This window comes from Danio aesculapii, chromosome 13, assembly GCF_903798145.1.
Source record: "Danio aesculapii chromosome 13, fDanAes4.1, whole genome shotgun sequence".
Classification (NCBI taxonomy): Eukaryota; Metazoa; Chordata; class Actinopteri; order Cypriniformes; family Danionidae; genus Danio; species Danio aesculapii.
The window spans coordinates 21939603-21955516 of NC_079447.1; the positions used below are offsets into that span (position 1 = coordinate 21939603).

Sequence of the window (15914 nt, forward strand, 5' to 3'; positions counted from 1 at the left end):
AAAAGGCACAATTATATGCATTAATGCATTTTTTTTAAATGCTAATGAATAATAAAATTATTAAAAATATTTTTTTTTGTGAAAACTAACGTCAAATAGTAACAAATTCAGTAATTTCAAGCCGAAGCAGCAAAAAACAAAGCAATGTTATTAATCTTTTATGAACCGTTAGACGTATCTTGCTTATATTGACACAGACCCGCCCATTTATAAACCATTATATCTATTTGTTTTAATGTTCACTCTGATGTAGCATGAGCCACGCCCGTGGTGTGGAGGCGCGCGCACACGGACCGTCCTCTAACCGGAATGTCGCTCTCCGTCCTAAATCCGTGCCAACCGCGAGCCGCACAGATACAGTGACGTCAGCTCCGAGACACTGAACCAAACACATCAAGCCCACTGGCTCCGCTGCTGCGAGACGGGAAGCATCGGTCAGGATCGGCCATATTAAGCGTCACGTCTTTCAGATCTCGCTGAATCGTTCTCGCTTCGGAAACAAGCTCTCCGCGTGCGACTACTGCAAGCATGTCCGCCAATTCAAACGAGGGGCCGGGTTTGGATGGGAAATGGTTCGAGGAGGAGGAGGAGAAGAACGGGATGTTTGGGAGCGCAGGGCCCCGTTTCGACGAGATGCGGGACGATCTGCGTGCGCCCAAGCAACAATTCCATCCCTTTGAAGGAACCGGCGTTGCCATGGAAACTGCATCTACAGGTAAATTTGGGCTTTTTATAAATTGCCATTGTGTGTTTTAGCGGCGACACCCATGTTTTGTTGTGCCGGAGACGAAAGAAAGGAAGAGTCTGAAGAACAAGATGATGATGATGTTGAGTTGGAGATGAAGAGAGACAGAGCAGGCCATGGGTGTGACAGCGCCTGCATGTCTGCATACACACACGCGCGTTAAGCACTGTGCTAGTTTAAACAACATGATCTCACAGTAAAACAAACAACAACATTCTGACGTTATTGTGTAACGGTTTTTGGATTTAAGCAGGGATGTTGACGAAACTCTCGGGGTGATGACGTGTTCATAAAGCAAGCAACAGTCATGTAATCATCATCATTTCTTTGTCTTTGTGCTCATCATGTCTGACTGCACTCTTTCTCCTCGACCGGTCTCACTGTTCTGGCTCAGTGATTGGGCATTGTCCACCCCTCTAATAGACCTCTTCATGTAGCACAGCAGGACTATGAAAAACTTTGTGAATATGACAGTTCATACAGTACTGGCAACAACGGCACAACCTTCAAATCAAAGCCAGACCTTACAGGATCTCATGAGAAATATTAAATATTTGGCTAAGATAAAAAAAATGCGTCACGATGGCGCAGTGGGTAGAACGATCGCCTCACTGCAAGAAGGTCGCTGGTTCGAGTCACGGCTAGGTCAGTTGGCATTTCTGTGAGGAGTTTGCATGTTCTTCCCGTGTTTGCGCGGGTTTCCTCCAGGTGCTCCGGGTTCCCCCTCAAGTCCAAAGACATGTGCTATAGGTGAATTGGGTAAGCTAAATTGTCTGTATGTGTCTGAATGAATGTGTGTGGATGTTTCCCAGTGAAGGGTTGCAACTGGAATGGCTTCCGCTGCATAAAACATGTGCTGGATAAGTTGGCGGTTCATTCCGCTGTGGTGACCCCTGATAAATAAAGGGACTAAGCTGAAACGAAAATGAATGAATGAATAAAAAAACATGCTATAAATTAGCATGACACGGTGTTGTCAGACCTGCTGATTCAACCTGCTGTTAAACATGAAAGAGGTCATATGATTCTGTTTTAATTATTTTATTGCGCATAGGATACATGATGTAATGCTAAAAAAACATACTGTACATAAAAATACACATGCTGGACTGCGCCTTTGTCTTTCTGAAACTCTCTGATTGAGTTCCAGTTTCTACAAAGGGCTTCAAGTGCTCTGATTGGCTAGCTGACCAAGTGCATGCCAACCCTCTCAAGTGTGTGTTAGAATTGTAACGGCACTAGGCATGGGCCGGTGACACACACAATGCAAAATGCCTCACTTTTCCTTCAAAATGTAACACTGCTATCAAAATGCCATAAACACACGCAATCGCAGCAAACGGCAACCACTTCTTTCACAATAGTAAATGTCTGGATAAACCATGTAAACACTGTTGTTCTAAATCTAAAGCTCTTTGCTCTTTAGGCTTATATCTACATTTCAATACAATGTTTTACAGTGACAATAATCTGCTGGGAGGAGCAACAGGTACACTGTAAACACCAATGAAGACATGAAGAAACAGAAAATATTTATTAGGGCAAACATTAATGGTGTTTAAACAGTAGCATAACAAAACCTAAACATTCTGGATGTAAATATGTAAAAAAAACATGTAAAGCAAAAGAATGTTCTTTAGAATACAGTAAAGAACACTATTGTCTGTGAGGGGAGTCCTGGGGGAAGGGGGGAGCGTCCATTGCCTGGAAAAGCATCATCTGGGCGCAGGGTTGGTCATCATACACTTTACAGTGCTAGGCTCAGAAGAATTAGCTTTTTAGACGAATTAAGGATTTAGAAAAGGAGAAAATGGGGTAGGTATAAAACTGTAGAGATTGTTGATGGGTGGAAAAACTGTTCTTTTGGACCAGAACAGCCCAGTGTCCCATCACCTTTGGCCTATACCAGACTAAAGCAGTGATTGTTTAGTGATTAGTAAAGGAATGAGGAGCGTGTGTGTGCGATCTTGTGAATAAGTGTAGCATTTTTATTGGTTGTGTTTGGAAAAGAAAAAAAGCAAGTGACTTGCTGTTAGATATTTGTGTGTATCAGGTAGAGAGTTGTGTGTAGTGCTTTAAAAAAAAGTGTTTTATGCAATTGAAAACTGAGTTCACGGCTGAGAAATAGCTTACGGTTTTGGAGATTTGAGGTGTAGATTTGCATTTAGAGTAAGAGGTTACAAAAATTGTGTGACAAGAAAAGATTTTGTGTGTAAGCAGTTGGACCAAACTATAAATGTCTGGGTCAAAAACAAAAAATAATTCCCCATTGAACACAAAATATTTTATTTTGAGAAACATTTAAAGTATGTTGGAGCAGTAAACATGTCAGGCTAAATAATTCAAATGAATCATTGACTTCTGCTGTCTTCACTGATTTCTTTCAAATTTAAAAAGGCATCTTTGGATATCTTTTTTGCTGGAGATACTGTTGTCCTAAAAAACAAACAAAAAAACAACAACAAAAAAGTCTTACATATACTCTAGAAACGATATATTTTGGCAGTTGTAAAACCCTGACTTTTCCAAACTGAGATATATCTTGAAAACAGTTATCGTCCCATGCCTAATCCACAGTAGAAAAAAGACACATCATAAGTCAGTGGCTACAAGTTTTCAACATTATTTATGACATCTTCTTCATGCTCAACAGAAGAAAGAAACTCAAACAGATTTAGAGCAAATGGAGGGTGCACAAATGACTGAAATTTCATTTCAGGGTGAACTACCCCATTAAAAGTACACTTAGTGTTTTACACCATCTATAATGTTTTACAAAGAAAAGAGCCGTTCCTGAAAATGATATTCACTCCAGTGACGAATGCAGTAACATCAGAAGCCTAATCTATTTTACATGGAGCTCCACCTCAGGGGTGAGATCACATCAGATCACATGACCAGCCAAATAGGGCCCATTTTGTCTTGGTAAACCCCTGCCGTTGGACACTTTCACTGAGTAAATGCATTATGGCTGCGCTTGAACTGCACGTGTTCAAAAACATTGGAAACAAAAGCATTGCTGCATACAAGTCCAACATGTGAGATGAAAAGGGGATTAAACTGTATTATGCTTAAAAATGACATTTGCTGTTTGTTCAAACTATTTAATTAAAATGAGCCAAACAAAACAATTCTTGATTTTCTTTGGGACAATTTGGAACAAAGTAATTGTTTTATGCTCAATCCTCGGGTTAGGCCGATAAACAATATCATATCATTCATTTCTTTTCGGCTTAGTCCCTTTATTAATCTGGGGTCGCCACAGCGGAATGAACCGCCAACTTATCCAGCATATGTTTTACGCAGCGGATGCCCTTCCAGCCGCAATCCATCACTGGGAAACCCATACACACTCAGTCATGCACATACATTAGCTTACCCAAGTCACTCATAGCGCATGTTTTTGGACCCGGAGAAAACCCACGCGAGCACAGGGAGAACATGCAAACTCCACACAGAAACACCAAATGACCAGCCGAGGCTCGAACCAGCAACCTTTTTGCTGTAAGAAAATTGTACTACCCACTGCGCCACCGTCTCGCCCCAATATCATACCGAATCGCATTAAAGTTTATGTTGATAATGATGATAAGCTATGGACATTTTTACTCAATATTGATCCTAAGAGCCAATCACACAGCAGAAATATGCCACAACAGGAATCTGTAATTGTGTTAATATTAGATATTCATTGAACTTTCAGTCGCAAATAGGTCATGCTGCGTCACCCAGTATTGTTTAGCATGCTCGTTTCACTTTCAGCAGTATCCACCTTCAGTCATGGTTGGGATACTCTTATTATCTTATTACTGTATAATGATGGTTTGTTCTGTAAAAATATAGCTTAAAGTGGCTGATAATTTTGACCTTAAAATGGTTTTTAAAAAGCCAAAATAAAACTAATAAGACTTTCTCCAGAAAAAAAATATTACCAGACATACTGTGAAATTTTCCTTACTCTGTTAAACATAATTTGGGAAATATTTAAAAAAGAAAGAAAAAAAAAATCAAAGGGGGGCTAATAATTCTGACTTTAAATTACAGAAATTTCCTTAAATTTAAATTTCCAGTAAATTTCTGTAATTTACCGTTTGTTATTTTAAGGTAAATGTCTGTAATTTAACCCTAGCTGCCAGAAAAAAAACGTAAAATAACAGATTTTTTTTACTGTAGCTATAAACAACATCTGACTGCTGACATTAGCCTGCATGCTAAATCTATTGTTTATTCTCCGAACACTTTCTGAGTATTTCTGAACTGCTAAAACGAAATCCTCCCTTACCAATAATAACAGTGAGTTTATTAAGATAAGACAGTCTGGCGTCTTGCAGACTGACTCCTCAACCTCAGACTCTGCTGTGGATTTAATACTGGACAACAATAAAGCACAGAACCACCTTATCCAGAAGGAAGTGTACACGGTTGGAGCTTCAGAAAGGCAGACATCCAGGCACTCATCGCAGTGCTTTAATTGTACCCTATGCTACAGTGCTTAATGTGCTTTTAGTGTTTCATGGATCGATTTGACAGTAGCGACGTATCTATAGAAACCCTCAGCAAAGACACTGCTATGTGTGCACCATATTACATACATAGCATCTAAAAGACATAAGGTAATATACACTATGCTTTCAACATGAAATCAATCGCAGCTTGTTTCCACAGCTTTATCATGTTGCTAGTTGTCAGTTTTTACTTCTGCAGGTGCTTCTCGGTCCATTAAGAGTCTGATTGGGACGCCATTATGGCTCAGAGTGCTATTATTAGCAATGGGGAAACTGGCCATGCAAAAAACGCACATGCATACGCCCATGCACAGCCTTTCTCACATGCTCAAATATTCATGAGCTGGGGCCTAGAATCCCTCAGCTCCCCCGTGCACTGGCTAGCATTAACACGCACTCGCGTATACACAGAACACACACACACAAAGTCTTCCCTCATCTCATGGATGCAAGCCCAAATACGCATATTCTTTTAAACACATTCAAATGCACTCACACAAAGACTCTTTCTCTCTCTCTCTCTCTCTCTCTCTCTCTCTCTCTCTCTCTCTCTCTCTCTCTCTCTCTCTCTCTCTCTCTCTCTCTTTCCCGCTTTCACACTCTGGCTTTGGTGAGGCTCTTGTTTCTTCCCTCCCTCTCCCCCTCTCTCTCTCTTCCTGTCTTTCATAGCATGTCGGTTTGGGCTGTAGTTGGCTCAGTCTTTAGCATTCTCTCTTTTTAAATAAACAGAGGGAGGTCTATTTATAGGCTGAGTGAGAGCAAGACATCTCACAGTCTTTTTTACAGTAGCCAAGCAAGTGAGCTCACGGCTGTTTATAGATAACATATGATGCATTCTAATGTTTGCCTTTTCCTTCAAGGTGTAATGCATCCACTGGTGTGTGTGTGTATACTAGCTGCCAAGTCACAAAGGTCCAACAGAGAGCAGTGCACATAAGTTGCATCAATATTCATCAACAGAAGTCCAGATATTACTTCCGCAAATGTCTACTGTACATCACAGATTGAAATACTAGTATAATGTCACCCAAAGCATTCACAATTGGAAAGTGAGGCTTTAGTTTCTGTGTTGTGGAGATGCGGCTTGATTTCTATGCATTCTGTAATCATTGTGAAATATTTTTCTGCAAGTCATGCTTGTAAAGATTGTTCAGATTGAGCTGCTTGATCATCTTAACCCTTTAACTGCCCCACCAAGACAAACATTTTTGGATTGCATTTCTTAACTGTAAATCTTTAACTAATGTCGCTAGTTAACACACTCAATGCATTTTTTTCAACACATCCCATCATTTTTAAAATATCAATCTCTATCAAATGGTAGATATGTCGGTTTACGATAAAAGTACCGTAAAAAATAGATATACTATTAAAAAAAAACTGAAAATATGAAGTTTAAGACCAATTTATTTAAAAACATTATCAAAAGAAAACATTTTAGAACACTAAATCCTCTCTATATTTTAAAGTATGCCATGAAATATTTCAGATTCTCATTTAACATGTTTTCTTGTTTTTTGTTTTTTTACAATAAACCCAAAATCAGGTGTAGCAGTAGAGCAAAATGATTATGTTTGTTAGATTTTTTGTAACCCAACAATGCTGTGTAGTGTAAACCATTTTTAAAACAGTCATTCTTTAAAAGATTTTAACAATCATTGTTTAAAACCGTCAAAACATGGTTAACAAGTTGGTAGAGTTGTCGGCGCCAATAGCCTAGTGGTTAGTGCGCTGACACATAGCATAGAGGTGCTCACGGTGACCTGAGTTAGATTCCCGGCTCGAGGTCCTTTGCCAATCCTTCCCCTATCTCTCCTTCCCACACTTTCCTGTCTCTAATCTCCACTGTCCTATAAATAAAGGTGAAAATCCCTAAAAAATTATTATAAAAAAACTATTTGGTAGGGAAGGCAGTTAAATGCATAGTTCACTCAAAATGTAAATTTACTCACTCTCAAGTGATTCCAAACTTATTTTTCTGATGAGCACAAAGGATTATATTTTGAACTACTGACCATTGACTTCCATTAGAAAAAACATCCATTTAATGCATTGAGTGGCTCAAAAAAGCTAAAGAGCTGAAGGCAAAACTTTGCATTGATTGAGCCAATCAAAGCACTTCCAGGCATTTTGCAAGGAGGCGCTTTGTATAAACTAATGGCACACTTAAGTCAGGATTTTAAAGATATCAACATACTGAACAGCTAGGGCTGGGCGGCGATTAATTGAAAAGTAAACAAAAAATGACAATCAGAACCTATAATCGATCAAATTTTTCCATGTCATTTTTTTATTACTTTCCCTACCGAGTCACGTGACCCTGTTGAACTGATAAATGTTTAGCACTTTGCAGCCAGATCTGATCTCTATGGTGTTACTTCAGTTACAAATGTCATGAGCGCAGTATTACAAGTTGAGAGACCATTCATTTAATACAAGTGTTTAAATCTCTTTTAAACCGATTTCCTCTGTTCATGCTTAAAACGTGCTGCACACTCTCATATATACGCCGCTGATTTATTTTCACTTTTTCACAGAAAAAAGTGACTTGGTTTTAGGCAATGTGTGTTTTAATTGCTGTTGTTTAATGTTGATGTTCAATACGGTAGATATTAATAGACAGTAGAAAGTGTTTACTACAATATTTTAATCTCACTTGTAAAATGTGAGCATATTTACTTCACAAAACTTGTCAGTGATCTATGAGGGGAAAAGAATATTATCGTTCATTAATCGCAATGGAGTTGAAATGTACAATTAATCAAGGTTTTGATTTTAGGCCAAATCGCCCAGCCCTATGAACAGCTGATGATACTATGCTAGATATGTTTAACCAAGTAATTACTAAGTAACTGGACAGACCAGAATACAAATATTCATGATTCTGAATCTGAATTATTAATTATGCTGGATGCATATGCTTGAACGGCTTTTTTATGCTTGAAACTGCATTTTTTTACTGGTTAAATCTGACTTTTGGTATTATTAGGTTCCCCTTTTATTATCTATAGATTATACTATAGATCTATTAATCTATAGTAGTGCATTAATAATCAAATGCATCACAGAAAAGTGTACCAAAATGACATTTCCCAATCTTATAAAGGTTGGTACAGCCAAGAATGTAAATTTAGTCTCCATTAACTAACTTTCATTTTCTCACATGCATCTGAACATCCATTACTACTACCGTTTACTGCAGTATGCGTGTATACAGTAAGACAGAAGATAATCTTCAGAAGATACTTTTGAGTATCTACACGACATGTTTGGGGGATATTATAAGCTTTAGACGACGATGGTTTACATATTTGGTTGAAGTACACCTTATAAAAACAGTAATCTGACACTTGAAAACTCAATATCACAAAAACATTGTCTATTGACTTCCATAGTAGGAAAAACTATCCATTTAATGCAATGATAGGACTGGCTCAAAAAAGCTTAAGAGCTAAGGCAAAACTTTACATTGATTTTGTATTTAAAGCTTTGTGGAAGCTAGCCTCTGGGCATTTTGGAAGGATACACTTTAAATAAACTAAGCGTGTAATGGTATACTTAAGTTTTTAAAGACATTGTGATACTGAACAGCTGACGATAGGATGCTAGATATTTTTACCCAAAATTAAGAAGATAGTTTTATTGACATTACTTTTAAAACATATCATTTAAACATTACAAAATGCTACATTTGGTACTATCTACTTGAACATGGTCCTGGTCCCCAGTGCACAGGGCAATGGATGGACCAGAATACAAATATTCATGATTCTGATTCTGAATTATTAATTATGATAGATGCATATCCTTGAACTGCTTGCATATGCTTGTCACTGACTACAACAATACGTTTTTACTGGTTAAATCTGACTTCTGCCATTATTAGATTTTCCTTTTATTATCACACATTGTGTGCATTCTTTCATACACTGTAGTAATCTATAGTAGTAGTACATCAATAATGAAATGCATCACAGAAAGTGTACCAAAATGACTTTTCCCAAACTTTTAAAGGTTGGTACATCCAAAACAGTGTCCATTTACTCACTTTCATTTTCTCACATGCATCTGAACATCCATTACTACTACTGTTTACTGCAGTATGCGTGTATACAGTAAGCCAGAAGATAATCTTTAGAAGATTAGACAGCTCTGATTATATTTCGTTTGATATTTTTGAGTATCTACATGACATGTTTGGGGGATATTTTAAGCTTTAGACGACGATGGTTTACAGTTTTGATGATCAGTGATATATTATGTCACATTTTTATATTGTGATAGCTCAATACAGCATGTCTTTACACTCCTAGTACAAACTAAATCCAGTTAGAGCATTTCAGATAAACCGGGAGCAGAGATCTAACGATAATGTACAGTACTGTATGTCAGATTTTTCCTATTATAACTTATTCTTGTTCTTCAAAATATTGCTCCTTTAAAACAGCATCACATGGGCTCTTGAAGAGTTTGAAAAAGATCTGTCCAAACGGTGAGCAACTCAACACAGCAGAAATCCTTTTGACCCATCAGTAACATCACTCACACATCAATATGTCCAGCATAATCCACTTCCTACTGTCTCTCTCTCCCCCTAGTTGTCTCTCTCGTTCTCTGTGTGTCTGTCTAATACACTGAGGGGAAAGGCCTAGACGAGGGGGAAATGTTAGTGCGGACTGTCTGTCTGCATTCACAAAGTCACCCGGGCATAAGAGAGAGAGGCAGAGTGAGATCAACAAACAGTGCTGGGCGAATGTGAAAAGAGCATTCTTTCTGTCGCTTGCAGCCAAAGGCGCTCGGCATAAAAGGACCACTCGGACAGAACACAACACCAAGGGTCTCCATAGAGAAATTGATTGTATTGATCGTTCAAGACAGACCTACCAAGATTTAAATGATTTTTAAATGGAGGCGCATGAGTCAAAGTTATTCAAGAAAGCTGATTGTGTATTCACATACTGTATGACTTTTTCTTCTGAAGGACACAATGATACCCTAGTCACTTTTAATGATGTAAATGATGAATTGTGGGTTAGGAAATACACTCCCCATAATTCTGGACCAATCAGAGCAGTTGCTGTTACCATGGAAATGTAAATCGTGCCAAAAGAGCTCAGCGGTGACCGCCTACTCCCAGCACAGCAAATGACATAATCCAGTCACCGGCTGAATTCAGAATAGCATGCTTTTTACTATATAAAGATATGGCTGAAGTAGTCCATTTAGTATGCTGTACTCAATTCAGGTGCACCCATGAAACAACATAGACAAAAAAAAGATTTTATTAGTTTCAATTGTACACATGTTGGTCCCATTTAGAACCTAAAATGTCTATAAATGAATATTTATATAAATGAAAAGGGCACCTATGATGAAAATCAACTTTTGTGAGCTGTCTGGACAAAACTGTGTGTGTGTATAGTGTGTACACGGTCATATTGGAGTGAAATAAAGTCTCACTTTTTAAAAAAATTTCCTGACGTTAAAATAGGACCCAAATCCCAGTGATTTTGAGGCCCACCGCAACGTGACATAGGAGTGCGGTTTTCCCCGCCCACTGAATTGATTGACAGGTGCCATGTTTCTATAATAACATGTACACACATGTCCACAGAACTTTTTTTGCAAATAAACTGGGATTTAAATATTTGTTACAACTCTCTGTGATTTTTAGATGTTTTATACGTCTAAAAGGTTTCTAAAACAGAGCATGTTTGTAATAAAGAGAGTAAAATCACTATGTAATTCTTAACTGTTATAATCACCACAGCCACATGGTGTCAGTAAGCGCGCATATTTGTGTGTCTGTGGGTGTACTGTAAACGGCATTTGTGTGAGATCTCATTTCAGAAAGACTTGAATAATCTCCACCACAAATACATCAAATAAACGTACTTGGTATTTTTGACTAATGAGCTGTTTTTCAGCTTCATCCGAGTCTGTCTCTATCACTCACGGCTGTTTATTTGCTGTAATGCATGATGAGAAGCATACACACACACGTGGGAACAGTGGGCGGGGAGAAGCTGCTCATTTGCATTTAAAGCCACAGGCTACAAAAATAGCTACAATGTACTCAGACACCAAAATTAGAATATTCTGGAGACTATAATAAATAATCTGATGCGTGTTTTGAGCTAAATCTTTACAGACACATTCTGGAGACTCCAAAGGCTTATCTTAAATCTTGTAAAAGATGTAAAATAGGTGCCCTTTAAAACAGAGGAAGAGGGATCCTTCATTTATCTCATATATTTCTGATTTACTTCTGTTTAGTGTTGCCAATACACAAAACACATTGCAAATGTATCTGCTATTTACACATTTAGCACACAAATAAAAATGAAGGAATTCCTAAAGTACTAGAGTTCAACAACTGTACTTACATTTAATTCAGTACCAAAAAAGTGGTTTCTAACTGTAACTTTTTCTAATTTGTGGTTTATTATTTTATTTGTACAGTATTTATAATACTTTATTTTGAGTTTTAGAAATTCAGCTAGTTGCCAATAACATCTATCTTTTATTTCATCTTATGTTTTTCATTTTATATTTTTCTTCTTCAGCTTTATTTCATTTACCAAACATAAATTTCTGTTATTTCGAACTTTTTTTTAAAATATATATATTCATAATGTCATGTTTTACCTCATACTTTATTTATTTTTTTTTTGTTTGTTTACAACTAAACAGTATACTGCTAAAAAGATAGCTATCTACTTCTAGACTGCAAGCGTGTTTGGTCTTGAAGATTTGAAATCAGAACCTTGCCCAAACTGCCATTGGACGATTATGATCTTATTACCCACTGTAATTTTAGCACCAGCTGATGGGAATTAAACCTAAGTGTGCACTTGTTATTGGAGATGTAACAGTCATAGGGTTCATTGTCCAGCCATCATTAATCCTCTTAAAACTTGAATGATTTTACAGAGATGAGCAGATGTTTCCAGCTGTCTCTGAGGGCTTTGCCTTTTCTATCTGCTCTTCCTCTCAGTCTAGTGGGAATCAGATTTACAGTACTTCTGGAAAAACATCAGTGTGGTTTCTCTGTGCAGATTCTTTCTACTCTCTGTCCTTTGTCCATTATCTCTTTGTAAAACTGCCTTTGTCTTCACTTCATATATTATACTGCATATGCACTCAATGTAGTAAATCTGACCTCTGCACAGTCTCTGCAGGGTTTCTGCTGTTTTTGTATAATAGTAATAATAATAATTATTCCTTACATTTATATAGCGCTTTTCTAGACACTGAAAATGCTTTACACAATGGGGGGAATCTCCTCATCCACCACCAGTGTGCAGCATCCACCTGGATGACGCAACAGCAGCCATATTGCGCCAGACAGCACACAACACACCAGCTGATTGGTGGAGAGGAGACAGAGAGATGAAGCCAGTTATGATATGGGGATGGTTAGGAGGCCATAATGGACAGAGGCCAGTGTGCATATTTGGCCAGGATGCCGGGGTTAAACCCCTACTCTTTTTCAAAGGACATTCTGGGATTTTTAACGACCACAGAGAGCTCACAGACGACACTCACTGAGCAGTATAGAGTCCCCATAAATATCTAGGGGCATAAGGACATACACAGACCGCAGGTTAAGCACCCTCAGCTGGCCTCACTAACACCACTTCTGGCAAGCAATCTGGCTTTTCCATGTGGTCTCCCATTCAGGTACTGACCGGGCGCAGCCCTGCTCAGCTTCAGTGGGCGACCATGTGACGCTCCATTCACATGGCGTCAACGCTTTCTATTCACTTTGATGGGTGACGTCAAGTGTTGCCGAATTGAATTGTGGGTGCATTGCTTGCTGCAAAAGTTGGGGATTTCTCAACTTTTCAAGCGCCAACAGAAGTGTCAGCCAATCAGTTTGATTTATGCAAATAACCCAGCTCAGACAGTAGCCGATTGCACATTAATTTCATTGGCTGACGCTGCTATGACGATCGTGTCAGCCCCAACACGCCCTCGGTCAAGTGTTGACGCTGAAGCCCTGTGTGAATGCATGGTGAGCTAGCTGCAGGCTGCACTGAGAGACCTTATGGATGTCTATGTGCTTTAATTACTTTATCAAATGTTCTTCTGGGATATTTGATGTTAAATAGCCATTTGGCAATTTGATTTGCTATTCTTTTGAAATATTTTATGTGCATCAGCAGAAAAACACATTCATGAAAAATCTTTGCAGATATGCTCTAATACATTATACCCACATTAAGTTATTTCTTAAATGCCCTTGTCTCAAGATGGATTGTAAAGTCAAGTGTATATGTTTTCAGAAGTAATGCATTGTCTTGACTATTGTGTGTGTGTAAGTTGAAAGAAAGGTTAGCTTCAAGTTGAATTCAGATGTTTAGTTTGATTAACTCGTATTTTAAGGCAGCAGGTAAACTTAATGATTCGATTTCAGTTACTAATGACACAATTTCTCCTTTTCTCCTTCTCTCTAGGTGACTCTCTATCTGAAATGTTTATGAAGTCATCGCCTGGAGAGGGTGATCTGTACACCTCTCTCCTTTCCTCAAAGTCCTCTTCCAACCCTTTCAATGACGGAGCCTCTCTCTTCTCTTCCGAGGGCAACCGTTCTCCGCCTGCACCCACCGGAACCGACTCCGGCATCGGCATGACCCCAGGCGACCCCTCAGACCATCAGACGACCCTGCAGGGCTCGCACAAAAGTGACCATTACAGCTACATGGACATGGGGGGGGACCTTTGTGATTTCGGGAGTATGGGCAATGCTAAAAACAAGCAGCAACCTCCCGTGTCTGGATATGGAGATGAGGAAGATGACGAAGATGACGATGAGGATGAAGATGACATCCAGGATTTCAAGCCTAAGATTGAAGAAAAGGGAAGTAAAGAATCCAGCCATGATCCCTTTGATCTAGGTCGCTATTTGGAGAAGAGTCCGCTCGGATCTGAAGACACAGAGGTGAAGACAAGTACGGGATCAGCCGGTGGGCAGCACACATTTCCATACGTTGAGGATCCTTCGGATGAAGAAATGGCAGATTTCCGGTCATATCGCAGGATGGAAACGCCGCAAAGTGCCAGTCCTGTGAAGATCACAGTAACAACAGAGTCCCACAGCACTGCAAGTCAGCCAGTGAGAGTGTCTCCACAAGGGGGAGTGTCTGAGAGAGACAGCGTGCTCAGTCTTGGACAGCAGGGTCTTCCCACGGTAACACTGTCAGAACCAGAGGATGACAGCGCAGCGTCGTCAGCTAACCACTCCCCTAACCACTCCCCTACAGGTAGATCCCACCCACTTGTGATGCACCTGCTTGCGCACCATCATGAATTGAAATGAGAATGCCTTTTCATAATCTACATTCTATTTAACATCTGAATTCAGTTCAATTAAGCTAGCAAACCCCCAATTTAAAGGTGAAGTAGATTGTAGATGTACACAAATGAACCAGGCAGTGTAGATTATAAGCTAATGGATAGGATAAGTTATGGTCTTGCATCTAATTCCCTCTAATCATTTAATATTTTGGCATTTTTGTCAGCAAACTATGCAAAATAGTGTGACGTTACATATAATTGAGTCTAAAGTGTTAGTTCACCTTCAAATTAAAGCTCTGTAATTAATTACACACTCTCATGCTGTTCAAAACCCCTGAGACTATTGTTTACTTTCAGAACACAAGGTATGATATTTTAGGTGAAACTTGAGAGCTCCCTCATCCTCCATAAATACCCCCCAAAATACTAAAACTGGCAATATGCCTTCAGTGGTTTATTGAGAATATTATCTAGCTGTGAGAGTACTTTTGTGTTCTCATAAAACAGCAATTACAACTTTATACTAGGGATGCACAATATATCGTTTCAGCATCAATATCAGAATGTGCACATCCCTAATTAACACATCGCAGGATATGCAACGTTGAGTCTCAATTATAGTTGACCAGGAGCCACCGAACATGTGATTTGTAGAAAGACTGCAAAGTTTAACCACAATAGAGTGAACGTTTTTAAGGCCTGTGACTGTGCACTGCCAAAATGCTTTTCTTATTTAGATATTTGTACTAGAAACAAGACTATCTTAAATGGAGAAGCATTATCTAGACCAGCAAAAAATATTGTCTTGTTTTCAGAAATAATAATCCAAGTGGGGGTTTTCCTTAACAAGCTAATTAATCTGTGCAGATGTTGTTTGCCATTGTGAATATTTAATTTGTTTACCCGAATACTGTTAGACTCCCCAGAAAAACGTCAGAGCTTTCTATTCAAACTTTTATATTGCAATAATTATCACAGAAAAATAAAATATTGCCAATATCATGTAGTCCTACTTCATACAAGTTTCTTCTCATAAGTGTCAGTATAGGGTGCACGTTTATCAAGTTGTCATGCTTGGCCGTGCCTCTGACGTATTACATCTGATGTACCTCTGTGCTTTGTTTTAACCAGAGGAAATCACATGCAGTCATTCGGGGGGGTTACATCAGTGCACAGCGCTCACATACGCACAATATACTGACACTGAGGAGAAAAAACTGTTGTAAAAAGTTGTTATTTTTGTTTCAAGAGTTCACACTTAGCTGATGATTGATTATAAAGCTTGTTTGGCGTTCTGTGCTAGGAGAGAGCCCTGAGCTCATAAGATCCTCAAGCTCGGGGCTCCCTCCTGTTTGCAAGGCGAG

The 15914-nt window shown here is 38.8% G+C and overlaps 1 protein-coding gene across 1 annotated transcript in view; it reads left to right on the forward strand.

Annotated features, from left to right (window-relative positions):
* Positions 1-297: 297 nt before the first annotated feature.
* The window catches only part of rtn1a (reticulon 1a), a 47639-nt gene continuing 32022 nt past the window's right edge, over positions 298-15914 (forward strand). Inside the window, 2 exon segments of the mRNA XM_056470393.1 lie at positions 298-715; positions 13710-14516. Of these exon segments, the coding sequence (XP_056326368.1) occupies positions 529-715; positions 13710-14516 (994 nt within the window). The 5' untranslated portion in view covers positions 298-528.